General features: G+C 34.6%; 1 protein-coding gene across 7 annotated transcripts in view; it reads right to left on the reverse strand.

Annotated features, from left to right (window-relative positions):
- Window positions 1-18929, reverse strand: part of LOC129740301 (TOX high mobility group box family member 3-like) — a 326492-nt gene that overhangs the window by 99043 nt on the left and 208520 nt on the right. For all 7 annotated transcript variants that reach the window (XM_055731940.1, XM_055731937.1, XM_055731938.1 and 4 more), the window contains one exon: window positions 4654-4934. In XM_055731940.1, the coding sequence (XP_055587915.1) occupies window positions 4654-4934 (281 nt within the window). The remainder of the gene's footprint in view (window positions 1-4653; window positions 4935-18929) is intronic.

The raw sequence follows: 18929 nt of genomic DNA on the forward strand, positions 1-18929 counted from the left end.
ATCAGTATCGCATGACATAGACATGCAAAGCAGTATCAAAGTCGGCTGACATTGGCTGTCTGACACTGATAATTTGCAGCTCTGGTTATAATCCTATTTCTAGGGTCTAACGGGTAAAAAAAACACCATTTTCACGATTTTTTTCTAGAGCTATCGTTCAAACACATGTATTCAAATTTTTTGCATTATACAAAGCATTGTTAAAAGAACATTTAGTAATTTTTTCGTAGAAAAATATTGAAAAATGAGCCGTTGACGGAGCACTTTCGAGGATGCCTTTTAGAAAACAGGATTTGCGGTGGACACTGTATCTCAGCACAGAATCATCTGAAGTCAAAAAATCAGAGCAAAATATTTTTAATAGATTTTTTTCTGGACCCCAACGTTTTTATTTAACTTAAAAAAAATTTATGAAATTTTTGTGACTGTTTAAAGTAGAAACTACGATTTTTCACGAAAAAATCCGCCATTTTTTTATCTGTAAAATCTCCCCAAAGTAAAAAAAACAAAAAAAGAAAAACGTTGGGGTCTGGTATTTTATATGTTGAAAATATGTTCCAAATTTGAAAAGAATCGGATAAGTAGTTTTCAAATGACGATGTCCATGGACTTTAAAAATGTGCTTTCGAGAAAAACGCGTTTGAAGTTTCTGCTCTTGCTTTCTTGCAGTATTAGATAGGAGGACATAAAGGCCTATAATTTCTACAGTTTTGCTTCAATTGACTTGAAAATTTGACACAACATTCTTGAAATGTTTTACAATAAGAAAATAAAAAAATAAAAAAATCGATTTTTTGAAAGTGTTAGACCCTACCCCCTCCCCCCCTCTCCCCCCCTTAAACAACTTTGGTGATTTGAATCATCAATTAAGTTCTATAAATACTTTTTTTTTTATTGAGAAAACAATTGTTTCTTAAATTTTGAAAACGTACCATTTTCATCTTAACCCTCCAAAGCCGTTCGGGTCAATATGACCCGAAGCGCACATTTCAAACATCTTTATCATCATTCCAATATACTGATGAACTGGTAGTTTTGACAGACCAAGTATGTTCTATGAAAATAATGATCAAATTAACGCCAAAAAACTAAAATTTGAGTTTTTAAAATCGGTTCATTGAGAAATGAAATACAGCTAAGCAAAGCCAAAACTGGATGTCATTTTTTTAAAGTAAGACTTTTTTCTACCGGAAGATCTGTCATAGCGGTAAAAACTTTCATTGGACCCCAACATATCTATACATTGTCGGATAGATGGATTCTTGACAATTTCAAACATCAATGAAATAATTAAATACAGAAAAGCTGTCAGAAGTTATGAGTATTTTAAAAATAAAATTGATTTTTCGGACTTTTAACTTTCTGAACCAGTTTCTGAAAACCTGGTAATACATATCGACTTTATTTTGAAATGTTGAGTAATAAGAATAAATTACCTACACAATGAATATAATATCATCAAAATCGGTTAACATTTACAGCCAGGAGAGCGAAATCAAATTACAACTCATATTTCCCCGAAACGGATATTTAGCGAACGGCTTTGGAAGGTTAATATTTTGTTTTAATATATGAAAATTTTGTTAATTTAGTTTATTGACCTTATTGGTGTAAGTTATGTCCTTTTAGAATCATTTTAAGATTTATAGACGGATTAAAATCTAGAAAAAATAAATAGATAGTGAAAATGAGCGAGTAGAATTGATAAAGCTTGGTTGATGAAGCTCTGTTGGCAAGTCAGTTGTTTCCCGAGCCGATGTCCGTGAGTTCGAGCTCAAGAGCAAACATGAAACACTGCTGTACCGGATAAGTTTTTCTATAACTGTCTGCCAACCGCAACGCTGATATAAAGTCGTGAATCCAAAAAAGATGGTAAAACCAAGATAATCGAACAAAATAAAATCTTGTAATGTTCCCACTAAAAGAACATAACTTTTGCCTATAAAGCCGATAAATTAATTGAATATTTTAATTTTCAAATAAATTTACATGTTTTTGTAAATTTATTTTCGGAATATTGATAAAAATGTATATTCTTGAAGAAATTGATAAATTTTCGTCGCCAAAATTTTCTCCTAACTTTTCTTTCCATCTTTATCAATTTTCAAAAAAAAAAACTTTACAAAAATCAATTAAACGTGGTTAACTTATCTTAAAAATGGAATAAATTAACCAAATTTTATAGATTTTTTTTAAAATAAATTTACCGATTTTATAGTCAAACTATTAAAAAAAATTTAAATACTTTTAACAAGTTTGTCTTTAATTTTGAAGACTGAGTTTTTGTGTTCAGAAAACATAATCTTCTAGGAAGCCTATAAATCTTTTTTTTTTCATAAGAAAAACTTATTCGGAATTCCTTATTTATATTTTTATCAATTTCTCAGCATGTTCTATTGAAATTAATTTGCAGCTTTATCGGTGAGGATTAAAGAGTTGAAATGAAAGACGGATAGAAAATCAGAAGAAAATTCTAAGGTGGTGAAAAGAGCGAAGAGCATTTGAAATAGAAGCTTGACCACACACGAAATTCTTTGTTCGCATCAATTAACTGTATTGAAGAAGTAGTACCCTACAGAGGAGGCACTACATTTTTCGATACAGTTAATTATGGATGGTTCGACCGCCATGTGAGTGCACATGTGCCTTCAATACAGTTAATTGATGCGGGACAAAGAATTTAGTATGTGGTCAAGCTTCTATTTCAAATGCTCTTCGCTCTTTTCACCACCTTAGAATTTTCTTCTGATCTTCTATCCGTCTTTCATTTCAACTCTTTAATCCTCACCGATAAAGCGGCAAATTAATTTCAATAAACAAATTCACGGTGATTTCTCCTCTTAAAAGCATGTTTTATTTTAAATTAATGAAGTTATTATTGTGAACTCCAATGAACTTTTTTTGCCTTTAAATTGGATAACTGGAAGAATTTAAATTTGAAAAAGGATTTTATCTCTGACTTTGATCACTGGCAGTCTTGAAATAAAATTAATAATTTAATAATGTCTTACTTTAATTAAATTATATTAAAACATCATCTATGTGTTTTGAATATATTCTCTTGAGTTCAAAATTGATATTATCTTCCTTATCAAAAATCATATTTTAAATCGTGATGAAATTTTTTTTTTTTAATCTGGTATTATATTTTATGTAATCTATTTCTGTGCCCTGATTCTAATATTAGCATTATTTGAATTTTTTTGGCTTCGTTTTAAGATGTTTCAGAAATATTGACTTAAAATTTCGGGTTCAGAATAATGAGCATCATTTTGAATAATTTATTAATAACTCAACGGAAATAAAATTGATTTAAATTTTCATTCTGATTTATTTTGAATCGTTTCAGTTGAATTGATAATTTGTTTCGAGTTTCTGTGATAGTCAGGAGTAAGAAATGGTTTTAGAAATCAATTTCCTTATTTATTGTGCATTTTTGGTATTGTTATTATTTCTAGGTGAATTTATAATATTTAATTTTGTAATTTACAGTTATGTACATCTTACAATTATATTTACAGTTTACATCCGATTTCCTTTTCAATATTTAGCAGGTTTCAGTTTTGTGATTCTGTTTTAAGTTTCAAATATTTTTTATTACTTCTAGTCTAATCTGCTCGTTGCTCTGCAGTTTTTATTATTTTTTCTACTTATACTCCTAATGGAAAGTGGAACTTGGAGAAAATTTGTTTTATAGTGTTAATCAGAACTGATGTGTGGATTGAAGTTCAAAATGATCGAGTGATTTTTGGCTGGTTCCAGTTGTCCAATACTGCACAGTGGGCCCGGCCTTGATAAATGTATTTTTACTATTCACCGGAATTTTACTGACAAGATCTGGCTGTGTACGTGTCATACTTCTAGTTTTTGGAATTTGAAATTTTCTTGTCAATTCAGTCAGGTTTCCTATTTCAGATTTCATGTATCAAGTCTCAGTCTCATGTGTCAGGTATACAGTCCCATTTTTCATGTCTCATGTCTCATGTCTCTGTCACAGTTCTCAGGTTTCAACGTCTCAAGTCTCATGTTTAATATTCCAGGTCTCAAGTTTTAGGTCTCATGTCTCAGTCTAGAGTCTCATTCTTGATGCCCTTGTCTCAGATCTCTAATCTCATGTCTCATGTTTCATGTGTCTCTTGTCTAATGTCTTCCAACCTCAAAACTTGCTAGTTGTTGTCCATTGATATTTTCTCAGACACAGTGCTGATTGCGAAAAAACCGTGTAAAAGAGCTTTGTAAAAGAACCGTGTAAGAAAACTTTGGTTTATACATTGAACAAGACCTGGGCATAAAACAGCATTCTGTGGTATGTGTTGAAATTTCAATAATGAAAAATATTGATAGTTTAAAGTTTTGCAGAAAAAAACTTGAGAAACACATTTGTTGAGAACCACCAGACTATTCTAAATCCGTCTCGTATCAAATTACAATCATATTATTGCTTGGCTCTGCTGTCTGCGGCAGAGCCTTTTGCACATTTGCTTATAGGTGACGAAACGAACACCTGCTGAAGTGCTGTTGCCTGAAAGCGCGCGCAAATGCACGATGCGAAAAGCTAGACGGGGTGGTGGGTGTGATGCTGTGTTGATGATGACGACAATCCTGGAAAACATAACCTGAAACAAGCATATAAACGCAACCCAGTTATTGTACCTGTGGTGATTTAAATGTGAATCCTGATGCCATTGATTGTACTGCTGCTGCTGCTGTTGTTGCTGCTGTTGTTGCGGTTGCTGTTGGTCATTTAGCATTCCCATGTGGGGCGGTGGGTGTTGGCCGTTGTTGTGCATTTGATATTGCTGCTGCTGCTGCTGTTGATCCAGTTGATGCTGTTGCTGTTGCTGCTGCTGCTGTTGTTGTTGTTGTTGTTGAAGATGAGCGTTCATTGTAGGAATGTCAAATTCCTCGTCACCGAACGAAGGCGTGTGAAATGTCTGCAAAACAGAAGCGAAAATGGGAGAATAATTTATTTTTATTGTATATCGAGTCTTTGGGTCTTCGGTGGAGGTGCAAAATTGCATTTGCAGCCGCCGGACGAACGACAAGTTTTTCCCTGTTCCGGGAAAGAGGATGCATTCCAGATCGTTGTCGTACCGAATCGGAAGAGGAGACACAATCGTTGATGGACTTTCGCAAACAAAATATCGAATGCCGTAAGAGATTAAAACATGCCACCAATCATGCGAAATACAACACACTCGAGCGAAAATCTGATGTCGCCAAATGTAATCAACACACAATTGAAACATGCCACCATTATGTTCGCGGTGGGCAGCGAAATAATTTTAATTGGATAATTATTCATGATTGGAATGTATAGGGGGAAGATTATCGCAAGAATGACATAAATCAGCTGGGTTGTTTTAAGAAAATGTATACAAACTATCTCGTCATCGCTACAAGGGCTAAAATTTTTAGCAAAAAATATTATTCAGTTCATAAATCTAGAAACATATTTGATAACAAAATGATAAGTAGTTTAAAATCCTAGGACACACATTCGTCCGAAGAAGAATATCTCAGCCAGCCCAGCGAGCAACAAAAGCCTCGCGGGCGAAAGTTTGAGAAAGGCATAAATCACAATTAATTAGATTGTTGTTTGTTATTGATTTAGTGCAATCGGTTTGAGAGCAATTAATCACGGCCGGGATTCGAGCAAACACATATTGTTCACCGTTGTTGTTTAGAGAATGAAGTTCATAGATTCAATTGGATTATGCACAAAGTTTGAGTATTGTAGGAGTTGGACAACTAAACTACGATTTATTGTGAGGAAGCTGTATCGCAAAACCGGAACCTGAAAAATTGTTCAAAAATGTTATAAATGAAGATTTTTTTTTCATTGTTTTAATATAAGCGAATCTACTTTGAGATCTATTCAAACATTTATTTCAGTGTGTCACTCGTTGGAGGAACAGATAACGTATTTTCGGGGAACAAATTAACCTTCAAAAATGTTTTGTAAAATAAATGTTCCCTATGTTTTCGGTTCTACGTTGGCTTTGCTTGGATGCAGTCGTACTTTTTCCGTATTGGCGTTAATTCGTCGCGTTTGTTGGTTGAGGAGTTTCTTGTAAGTGTGAAAATTAAACCGGATCGAATCGAAGAATTAAATCAGTAAAGTTTGTGAAACAGGGAAAAGTGAAGAAAGTGGTGTTATTCTTCGATTTCGGTGGTCATAAGAATCTGAAGCTTAAAACCACAGCAGTTAGTTTTGCCGTCATGCTGATTTTGCAGTTTCGAACGAATCGTTTATACTTGTTTATTAATGCAAGCGAAACTGTTTTCGGAAATAAGCTGTTCTTGGGGCACATTGAGATATTTCTTCGATTATGAAGTACAAATGATTATTTTTTGAAAACAATAACAAGAAACAGAAAACTGGAATGTTGGTGAAACTTCTGTGTTTAGATCTGTGTGCAGTGCAGTGTGCAACGAGTTGCGTGGATGGGTGGTTTTATTTTCATGGGCTGCTGTGATTGAATTTTTTGCTCTGAATGGTCATGTAAAGTCTCACCTGAGAGAAAGTGTTAAAAAAAATAAAGATGAATAATGAAGGAAAAAAGGGGGGTTAAGTAACACTCGGAATTGATTTAAATTGAGCCCGGTAAACGAAAAACGTTGGAACAGAAATACTTTTAACAATCATAAATTCAAATAAAATTTTAACCATTTCTAAATTTTACTGGTTGAAATTTTGAAAAAATTGTATTTGTATAAATTATGAAATAAGGCATACTCAGACTTTGCATTTAGAAAAATTAAAAATTTTGTTGCAAAGCAGGGTGCAAGGATTGCAAAAACTTGTAAAGTTTAAAGAAAGATATGAAACTGCTGCACATTTTGTAATTGAGGAATAAATTAATGGAATATAAATTTGTTGAAATTTTTAAGAAATTGCTAGTTTTTACCTCTTAAACCTTTTTTTGTTTTTCAAAAATATGTAACAATTAAATATTATACTTGGTTTATTCTGTGCTTAAGCCAATTCGGAATAAATGTTCAAAACATTGCAAATCATTTTCGACGCAAATTACTCTCAGTGCAGTAAATTGGGTAAACGAGAACCCAAATAAAGTGAGGTAAACAAATTCCGAAACACCGTGTACCCATATTGCCAACATCGAGAAAACAAAAAAATAAAGCCAGACGCTAGCGATCGAAAAACCGCCAGTTTCCGGGAGTGTGCCTTTTAATCGTGCGAGAAGCAGAAGTGACGCCGCGAAGCATTTTGCCCTGCTGTTGGAAAAAACAGCAAAGATACCGTGTAAGGCGAAGCCTCGAACGGCAGCAGTTCTGGTGAGATAACAGCAAATAAAGATTCTGCAAGATCAACGCCAACGATCGAAAACAGCAGAAAAACTAATCTCCTACTTTCTTCGCGCAACTAGCTAAGTCACGAGATTGCCAGTCCGGAAACCGGAAAACGGCAAGCTCATCGGAAGAAGGCACTCGACTCCTTTGTCGACAAAATCTGGTGAGTTTCACAAAATAGATCATCCGTAAAAGTCGATGCTAAAAATCGGAAACAGCAGAAAACTTAGTTCATGTTTTCTTTGCTTCACCAGCGGAGATCACGAGATCGTGGCAAACGAAACCAGCCAGGAATCCGAGAAAACGGCAAGCAAGTGGAAGAAGGCAAATTAAAGGACGATATCGAATCTGCTTTAATGCAATTGTGGGTACGAGCCAGTACGGAAACAAAAGAAAAGAGGAAACAAGAAAACACGAAAAGAGCCCCAAAAAAGGCTAAGGGCATCTTGCTCTGGATTAGCTTTTCCTAACGGCAAACGGCCATAGGGCTCTTTCTTTTTCGGCACGGAAATCTTTCACGTCCGTGGGAAATCTCTCCGGAAGCGGCTGGAATCGGAGGTCCGGTCACACAGGAGTCGTCGGAAAGAACGAGGGGAGCCAAGGTCACCCGGCTTCCACGTGGTTCCAGGAGCTTCGTTCCTCTGGCCGAAAGTTTGTGTGTATCAAATAGATCCGTCGACAGAGCGCTTGACACCCGCCGGGTGGAGTGCTGAATCGATCTCAGGCAGGCAGCGGGAGCAGTTCCGTCCCGGAAGAATCGACATCGTGTGGGAAAGCCCAATGGTGACCAGCACGACATCTCGTGGCCAGAATCCACAACATTCATCGGGTGAGGCAATCGCGACATCTGGTGGCGGGTTTCGAAAACTCGCAGCTTTTCAAGCGGCAGCAGCGATAGGCGGTCGCTTACTCCGTGAGCCACCGGGGTGTGTTAGCCGGTCCCCGGAGGCGCATTGCTTGGTGGCGAGCGTGATGATTGGTCCGAGGATGACAGCAGGGCAGCAGGAGATCGACGCACAAAAAAAACTCCGGGTCAGCGAGCCATCCACCGAGTGCGACAAAATGCAGTTTTTTGCACGTAAGTCGAAAATTATGAATTGTTATTTGTTTACCTACCGCCCACAATAATTTCGACTATTTCATTGGAGCCAAAAATAAAATGATTTGCTGAGGCAATGTTGTAAATGAACATTAAAGTTTTATGTTTTCGTGATATCGTTCGGAAATCACCACAAGTTCCCTTTTTGGCTAAATTTATGAGCTAGCCGGAGCCAAAGAGGAAGAAACAACTTCACTTCTTCTTTGTTAAAGCCAATTCTTCTTTTTACAAATATAATGACTAAACTATTGCTAGTTTGACATTTAAAAGATATAATTTATTTAATGTTTTAAATATTTGATATTTTAGGAAATTTGAACGTTTGGTGAAATAAGGAGGAAGAAATTTCAATCTTTTAAAACCAAAATCATTTCAGCTTTCTTGCAAAATGTGGAAATTTAAACTTAAAATTCAAACAAGCTATGGTATTTTTAAAGCTTGGAAGTTAGTCTTCATATTTTAAAAATTTAGAGAAAAAAATCGAAATTTAGAATTTCACAAAAAAGATTTTTGCCTGATTCAAAAAATTCAAGGTTTTTACGTGATTCCCGACCAGAAAAATCGAAAAAATGAATTTTTACCAAAAGAATTTCAAGTTGAAAATTTTGCCTGATTAAAAAAAAATCATGGTTTTTAAGCGAAGCCCGACTAGAAAAAAACGCAAAAATGACTTTTAACCTTAAAATTTTCAAGTTGAAAATTTTGCGTAATTCAATAAATTCAAGGTTATTTACGCGACCCTCAACCAGAGAAAAAAACGCAAAAAAATTAATATTTAATTTATAATTTAGGAAACATATTTAGATTGATCGTGTAAAAATAATGACTATTGTAAAAATAATGACTTATTGAGGCATAACCCAAGATTGACGAAATCACAGAAAAAAACTGTAATTTCACAGAATTTTGAGCAAAGCTTCATCACAGAATCTGTGTTACATATCACAGAATTTCGAAACTTTTTACAGATTTTTCAGAATTTTCTCAATCTGATCGTTTTTTTTTTTGAAAATGTAGCTTTTTAGGTTAATATTTATCTTGAATTTATTACATTGATTCGTGGAAATTTGGTGACTTTAGTAATCATATTTGTTTTTTCCTAAGAATTTTGTTAAAGCCAATGCTTTTGGTTTGTGTTTGATATGACTTTTCAATAAAATTGATGAAAATAGCGTCACAGAAAACTGTCACAGATTTTTAGGGTAAAACTACAGAAATACAGTTTTTTTTGTTAAAAAACATAGAATATTTTTCGGCAACCTTGGCTTAACACCGCCTCACCTAGAATGGTCCATGAATATTATTTAAGCAAGATTTTCTACTGTACAATCGAAATTTTAAACTCGCAATTTTTTTTATGAATTAGTCAGATGATCTTTTTATTTTAAACAATATCCGATTTCCACTCATGATATTTTCATTCACCATTTACAGCATTCAAAAGGCATCAGATATTGAAATTCGATATCTGCTCGTTGAGCCCTTTCACGAAAAATCCATATTGTAGGGGTTTCATGCGATTTTCAGTCATTTACTACATTTTTAAGCTGAGCGGAAGCCGCCATCTTGGATTTCCAGATGGCTTCGAAAATATTCGAAATTTTCAAAAGTGACCCAGAGATGAATCAAAATGTATAATTTGAAATTTCAGGGAATAGATTAGATAAAATTTAATGTTGAAAACATGCGGAAATAACTCACCTTGTCTCCTGGAAGAATTGAACCCTCATATTGCGTCTCCCTGGAGTCCATGAATTATCATTCTAATACAGGAGACAACCGGGCGTTCACATTGCCTCTTAGCATCATGCAGAGCAAATTTCTTACTTAAATTTGTGTTCCTTGAAACCCTCCAGACCATATCAAGTATACCCACATAATTCTATTTAGATAGCGCAGTTTGCCTCGTTCTTCCCCCTCCACTAGTATACATACATACATATGTGGAGCCAGGAGAATGCCAGTAAGTTGGGTACATTTTCTTTGCAGAAATAATCCCCACTGTCAATCAGCATTTTCTCTTCCATTGCTTGTTGTGTACTGTTTCTTAATCACAAAAATCCAATCCAATTTAGGTCAGCTCCGGCTCGCTCCGAATTTCCCTCTTTCCCCTTCTTTCACATCCAACCTTATAATGCATGAGAAAACATAATGGCACTGCTAACGAACGGAATGGAACGGAACGGAAAGAGAGCCTCAGCCTGAGATGATGGCCTACGGTCGTGGCATCTAGTTTGGCCTGGTGTTTTTTTTTTACAATTTTATTTCGACAAGTGCGCAGCAAATGTTTAATCAAGTTGCTATCCTTTGAAATATTCACTTAGACTTATTTAGAGAGAGAGAGAAAGAGAAACGGATAATTTTCAACCAAAGTGCATACCCCGATATTGCTGCCAACATTTAAATTGGAAACACACTAGCTCTTTAGGATCTACCTGTCTCCAATAAATGGCATTCATGACAGAAGCGAAAAAACACAACCATGCCATGAATGACTGTTTTTTTTTTTTAGTTGATGTTGAATCAACCCTTCGCATCGAATTACGCACAACAAATCGAATCGAATCGCATTACTTCTTGTTGGGCATATTTTATTACAGCACTAGGGTAACGTGGGGCTATCGGTAGTGTTTATTTGAGCTCAAAACATTGTTATGTGGACTAATTTTTGAAATATTATACAAATTGAAAGAATAGCTTTTTGTTAAGAATTCCATTTTAGAAGAGAATATTTAGTACAAATTGTTCTTTGTAAAATTTGAATTAGAGTAAATCGCCTAAACTACACTTTGATAATCACTTTTGTGAGAGAAGCTGTTACATTGTAATTTATTTTTTTCAAAATTATGGTTTTAAAATTGTTCAACAAACGTTTCGTAAAGAAAATCAAAATGAAAAATGTTTTGTCCTGACGTAAAACCTTATTTGCCGTAGAAGGAATCTTAAGGCTTTGTTTAACAATAAGCATAGATATTCCGCGAAAAAACCAATAAAAATTAAAACTTTTGTAAGATGCATATTTTACAGCAGAAAATATTGTTAAAAGCCTCATTTCATCAGTAAACATTCCAATTAACATGATTCAGCATTATTTTTGGCAAAAAGTTTGAAAAACATTTGAAATATTGATAATTAAAGTCATCCTGTGCACAATCACCATACTCGAGGGGAATGAAAACCGTTTTCCTCAAGAGCTTGAACTTCTGAACTACTGAACGAACATAAAAAGTCTAAACAAGTAGCATAGAACATATTTGTGCGTTATAAGTACCTTAAAAAGTCCGGATATCAATTTGGCCTATCGTGCTTTGTTATGAACTTCTTGCGAAATTTTTAGTTCCATGCGAAACTTAGCTTAGCTGGATTGACTACTCATATGCATCTTAAATTATTGAACTTGAAATGCTTCATTAAAGGTTTTTGAAGGATTCTAGAGGAACAACATACTTTTTACAATATTTCTCAAACTATACATTTCGAATTCCATGATCGCAGGCCTGGCTAAACATAACAAATTGCACGTCGCTAATGGTTGCTACTCCGTTATTAGTCGGGGCCATCAAATTTGCACCAAGTCCAAAAGAATGGTGCTTTGGATTAGCAGTCATTCTCGTCGTACAAAACTGATAATCTCCCTTTTTTATATAATTTATATGATCAATAACAGCGCCGGCCACGTCCTATTAGTCAATGGGGAAAGGGAAGGATTGTTAGTAAGATACCCTTTTTTTTGTTTTTTTTTAGCGACTCACCACACTCCCCCACACCAAAAGGCTCAATTGAGACTCCTGCTAATGGACGCTACTGTTCTCAGCATGTCTGGCAGCAAGGCATTAAAAAGCTATACGCGAGCAAAATTTTACTCATGCTGAGAACGCAATAATAGATTATTAAATGCGGGGAAATGTGACGATACTAATTAAACTAACTAACACCATGAATCTCAATGGAAAGAGATTTTCTTTTAAGAGATCAATGTTAAAATGACATTTTACTATTCTTTACAACAACAACAAAACAAATTTACAAAAAAAATAATTAATAAGATTTTAAATGTTTTACTAAGATTATACATAAATTATTGCTACAAAAATTAAACAAAATAGGTACTTGAGACTAACTTTGTTCGACTTTTTTTTAACGACTTAATTTAGTTTTGAATGTTTGGAGTAACTTGTTTTTGAACATGGAACGAGAATTGGTTTCTTTTAATTCGTTAGGTTAGGAGTTATATTTTGTAGGACCAATGAAAGAAATTCTTTTCTGACCTAAACTTGTTGATGATCGACATCGTTGTAATTGATTTAAATGGCGAGTATTATGTGTTCTTATTGCAGTCGAGAAATGAATATTTCGGATGATCGTTGTTGAGTGTAAACTATCAAAGATACATTATAGTTTGAAAGTCACAAATGTCTACTAGAGGTAAAATATAATGGGATGTGGTTGAGTAAATGAGTCTAGTTGGATAAAGCAAAGGAAGCTTGTAGATATTTTTTAAACACCGATTTTGTAAGGTTTGAAGTTTTTGGAGATTTGATTGTGATGCGCGTCCCCAAACTAGTATAAGATAATTTAACAAAGAGTGAATGTATGCATAGTAAAATTTCAGCAGAACATGTTGAGGTACAAAGTTTCTTAATCTCCAAAGTACACCACAGAGGGGGGAAATTTTTTTCTCTATGGAAACTTTTAAGTTCCATGCAGAATTTTTTACGAACTTTTTGGTGCCATGCGGATTGTCTTACGAACTTTTTAGTTTTAGAGACTTCTTTGGAACTTCAATACGAATTGAGTTGTGTCCAAAATTTTCAAATGGTTTGTTTACATTCTCTTAGGATTTTTTTCGAAGGCATTCTCAATTTGTGAATATCTGAACTTTTAAGTTACAATGTTCTTTTCTCTGTCTATTTTCCTTCCAATCGCCGGCGACGATAGTAAAACAAACATTACTTTTAATTTTTTTTGTAAATAATCCATTTTTGTTCGAAATATGTCAAAGTTATCGGATTGAGACTTGCGACATATTGATAGAAAGTTCTTGGCCTCTTCATGAAGGGAATCGATAGGAGAATCGATTTGGGGACACTGGGTCGTGGCCATGGCCAATCTGGCCTGTCCCGAAACGAAATATGTCAAAGTTATTGGATTGAAACTTGCGGCATATTGATGGAAAGCTCTTGGCCTCTTCATAAACGAAATTGATAGGAGAAGCGATTCGGGGATATTGGGTCGTGGCCATGGCCAATCTGGGCAGTTCCAGAACGAAATATTTCAAAGTTATCGGATTGAAACTTGCGACATATTGATAGAAAGCTCTTGGCATCTTCATGAAGAGAATGGATAGAAGAAGTCCCCGAATCACTTCTCTTATCAATTTTTTTCATGAAGATGTCAAGAGCTTTCTATCAATATGTCGCAAGACACGATCCAATAACTTTGACTATTTCGTTCCAGAACCAGCCAGATTGGCCATGGCCACGACGCAGTGTCCCCGAATCGATTCTCCTTTCGATTTCCTTCATGAAGAGGCCAAGAGCTTTCTATCAATATGTCGCAAGTTTCAATCCGATAACTTTGACATATTTTTTCCGGGACCGGCCAGATTGGCCACGGCTTCGACCTAGTGTCCCTGTACTACTCTGTCCCAAGTTTTAAATTTCAGGACAATTTCACATTAGAATTTGTCATTAGGGGAGGAGCGGGCTATATGCGCCTATTAAGCAGAACACCGATTTAATCAAATATCACATCGAATATGTGTACAAAAACTATATACACGTGTGCAGGCATCTGTTTTCTATACGTTGGAGTAATTTTTATGTTAAAATTTTCTTTTTTTTTCCAAGAAAACGATTTTATTAAAAGTGTTGTCTAAAATGCTGAACCTCAAACCGTGCGGGCTAAATGCGCCTATTTATATTTTGAACAAAATTTTTGTTTTTTGGGCAATATTTCCGTATAATTTCATTGAAACTGCAAGAAAGTAATAATTTCCGTACGATAAAGCTGAAGTTTTATAAAAATCTATGTATATTATAATTTTATGGAATAAAACAAAAGTTAGGGTTGCCATACTATGGAGGCAGTTCATCTATGAGAAAAACTTTATCAAATCTGTTTTTGGATCTTCAATTCTCTCTTAAGATGTTATTCAGAGCTTAGATTTGAAGGTTCAATGATAAAAATCATGAATTTATTCTATTTAACCTGCTATTTTAGTATGGAGGCATTTTACAAACATGATGGGGGCATACAAAAACACTCTATTATTCCACTATATAATCATTATTAAACCTCCACAAAAGCTGAATTATGTTTAATTTCTTAAGTTCATTTGAGTAAGAAACGAAATCTATCCTAGTTTTTTTTTTTTTTTTTTTTTTTTTTTTTTTTTTTTTTTTTTTTTTTTTTTTTTTTTTTTTTTTTTTTTTCTTTTTTTTTTTGTCTTTATTTGAGAGGTTTTCAGCTAAATCCTAGTTTTTGTTTTAAGCTTCTTTATGTATAATTTTTAAAAGTCGAAATATTACATCAAAATGTATCAAATCCTTGTATGGTTTTTTAAATATTTTTGAGTTTGAAAATTCATGAAATTCTTTCTTGCCTTATGTTCTAAGCGTATCACCCTCAAAATGCATTGGTCAGATAAGCTGTCTAGTCAGCCATTTCATCAAACAGCCGTAGGGTCATTTAACCCGATAGGCCCATTTAGGAAACCTTTCCCCTACCTTCTAAACGACGCGATAATTCTTAATTACCTTTTTCATTTTGTCATGCTAAACATACGGAAGAGACAAAAGGTTGTCGCACAGAGAAAGAATAAAGACAAACCCACACGTCTACTTTATGGCTTGTTTTGAGACAATATCAGGGACAATTTGATTCACTGGTTAAAATAGCTGTGGGAATCTGAAGCTTAAAAGGAAATGTAGGTTGAAAGGTAGAAGAGTAATTAACAGTTTTGAGTAAATTTTGAAAACTTTATAAAAATAAATACTTAGCTTAGGGTACTTTTCACTGCTGAGTCAAATTTCGGAATCTGCAAAGATATCAGATTGAGCATCGAGTTCCCAGAATCCAGAGGACCCCTTTTTCCCTTATCGATCGCTCCATTAGGCTGGAGCAAATATCAATTTCTTCTTTTGTCACCTCCCCCGTTCGAAATTTCCAAAAAACCCGAAGGGGAAAAAAAAAGTTTGAAGTATTATTTGTAAATTTCGAAAAAAAAATCAAGTATCCGAAAGATTACAAGACCAAAAAACTAAATTTTGGAAGATAAGAGTTATTTCACCTTTTGTATTCTTCATTTTATCAAATTTTTCGATAAAAAATTACTTGATTTGTACGTTTTGTGCAATGGTATAGTATGCAATTTTGTTGCATACAAGATTTCATGGAGTTTATTCCAATTTATTTGTTTTTCGTATTATTTTTTATTGTCCCCCCACTCGCGATGTTCCAACTCCGAGTGACAAAAGAAGGATTTGAAATTTGTTCTGGCCTTATTAGTGTCAACTATCTACAACTGGGGTCTTCCGTCTCGGAAAAAAACGATTTACACTTGATTTTTAATTATTCATGAAACTTTTTCCACAAGCTTGAAATGAAGAGCTTGAAAAAAAAACACGTCAGTTTCTTGTCACAGACTACTTTGATCTCCTTATTGCGGAAATACAAATGAGTTCAAAATAAAAATAATAATTCTGATTAACGCTCTATGCTTATTTCATTGTTAAAACTTACAATGAGTTATAAATTTGATTCACTTTTTTTCTTAATTCATACATCAAATCTTAGACTCTCATTCGAGTACGATCCCTGTACCTGTACCGACCGGTTCTTTTTCTCTAAAAAAACCCAAAAAGTTAGCAGCCTATAACGTTTTTGTTGGATTGTGAATTCGCCGAAAAATGTTTTAGAGTTTTCGAAAAAAAAATTACCTCATAAAGAAACAAAAAACAGTAGAAAAAGCGTTACTTTTAACCCTTATTGCAATTGCATGCCCCTTCATTTTTCCTACGATTCAAGCTTAACTCAACTTTTTTTTAACAAACGACCTTCTTCTGAAGCAATACCTCATTGACTGGCTGCATATGCAAGCTTTCATTATTTCAAACTGAAAGAAGAAATTCAAACTATTTCTCACTTCGGTTATTTTCAAAACTCTGCTGGATCCAATTTGTGTTTATTTATCACTGCTGGAATGCTGATATTTACGTTTTAACCAGCAATCCATGGTACAGACTACAGAGGTAACGTGCTCACCTATCATCTTGAGGGTTCTCCATCAATTCTTCAAGTATCCAATTTTAAAGTATGTATAATTTACAGTAGAGGCAATTTCAAAGAAAATAAATAAAAATGTAAAACATCAAATAGAAATAAGATGAACACCTCGTTTATTGCCAGAATTTCTTTTTGATTCGAGGTCTCATACAATAGCGGAATAGCCTTCTTCTGAGCTTTAATTATAGAATTTTAAAGTATGCATAAGAACTTAAATTTTAATCTGAATAAAATTCTATACAGCCCCGAGCAGGGCTGAGTAAGCTTTTAAGCCTGTTTTATGGAACTTTCGGTTACTTGGGATAGTCACTGGCCCTTTAAACCCGAACTGCGAAGTTCAAATAGTAAGAAGAAGAAGAAGATTGGGGGAAGCTGGGTTTCGAAAAAGTTGAAAAAATGGTCACAGTACTGTCCAAAGTCATTTTTATGTGCCTTATGAAAGTTCGAATATTTTATTTAATTATTTAGGTGTTCTATTGTACGGGGATTTCATCCTCTGGGATGATTTATTCCTATACGAATATTTAATCTGTACAATATAGCAACTTAAAAGGTCTGATAGTAAGATAACTTGAATCTTTTAATTTTGTGGCTAAACGAAATTCAACGTATTTATGAATATCAAATCCCTGAGATCATAATTAAGAAAGAAGATAGATTCAAAGGAGAAAAGCTGAAAAAATAGGCAACTCAATCGTCATCATCATCATTATCAACGTCGTCGTCGTTTGCCTCATCGCAAACTAATCTACGAAAAAACATCATCAAATCAAATCGATCATCCTCTCTCTCACGCTGTGCTTGAGAGTACAATAAAATTAATCCAAATTTCATGTTGATTGAAAGCTGATGCCATTCGAATAGATGGCTGAATAGATGGAGGAAGGCAATCGGGAAGAGTACCTAGCCCGGGTGCTCGTCTTTCCAATAAAGGCACACTGGTTCAAAAAGGTTGAGAAATTTGATAATCACTCATATGATGTCGATGCGTAAATGGAAACGTCTTTCGCCATTAGCTTTTTAGAGATCAACGTTTGAGTGGTGTGAAAATTGACAATAATTCCAATCGTTGGCAAATTTGACCCCTGATTCCGTCGATAACCACTGTGCGATGAATATCAAAAAAAGCATCAACAAAAAAAGATTTAATATGGCATTCACGGCTTAGAAGAGCAGTCTACAGAAAAAAGCTTGGAATGAAATCAAATGTATATCAATTTAAAATCTTTAGAGTATATTTTGAGACCCTGAACGGCTCTAAAAGTTGGGGAAGGGAGGGCCGAAATATAAAATGCGCGCCATTTTCCTCCAAACTGGGAAAAGTGTTATGATAAAGTGACATTGTTAATTGAATGAGTTCATTAGCGAACACGGCCAACCATCGTTGGAGGGCGCGAGGTTTTGAGAGTCATGTGCCATGGTTCGTTTTATGGAGCATCTATTTATGATACAATCTTAAGTGGGTTGATTGAAACTCTAATATTTTGCCATATTTCCATTAACCTAGTTTTCCACTAGAAAAATCCTAAATTAAATTGAAACGGGAAAAATAAAATTAACGCACTATGACCTGCATAATTTTAGAACACCGTATGACAACACAGAGCTTAAAACAAACAATGATAATAATGTTTTAATGTTTAGATCCTAGGATTCAGCACTTAATGTAATTCTATGAAATAAACGGCACTAAGTAGGAAGCTGCACTATTCGTTTATTTATAAAATTTTAATTTAAATTTGTTATCATGAATTGAATTAATTGAGTTAATTGAATAATTTCGACGTTTGCATTGAAAGATGCCATCTTTCGGAACATTTGTTCGTTTCTAGCGTAAATCTAGATATTTAGCTAGTTGAAACGGCTTAAGCTTCGTAAACTGCTGCGGCCTCCACAAGGATATATAAGAGATGACAAATGCGGCGAATAATATCATCCACAAGTTAAATCCTTCAGAAATAGTGCGTCGATCGATTTCTTTCGGGTTTCCAGCGTGTCCAAACCTACCAGCATGCACAGGACTCGATACTTCGACATTTCTGCTTGCTACCCAAGGCATTTCGATACGCGTTGAACTTCTTTGAACGCTTAAGAACTTCTACTGAACTCTCCCTAGTCGGTTGTAGTACAATCGCCACACAATGCCGGCGTATTCAACGACGCGACGGCCCTAACAACTAATCCAATGTAGATTGAAAAAATCGAATAGCCTATAGGGATCATCCCGGTC

Source organism: Uranotaenia lowii, chromosome 1, assembly GCF_029784155.1.
Source record: "Uranotaenia lowii strain MFRU-FL chromosome 1, ASM2978415v1, whole genome shotgun sequence".
In the NCBI taxonomy this organism is placed as follows: Eukaryota; Metazoa; Arthropoda; class Insecta; order Diptera; family Culicidae; genus Uranotaenia; species Uranotaenia lowii.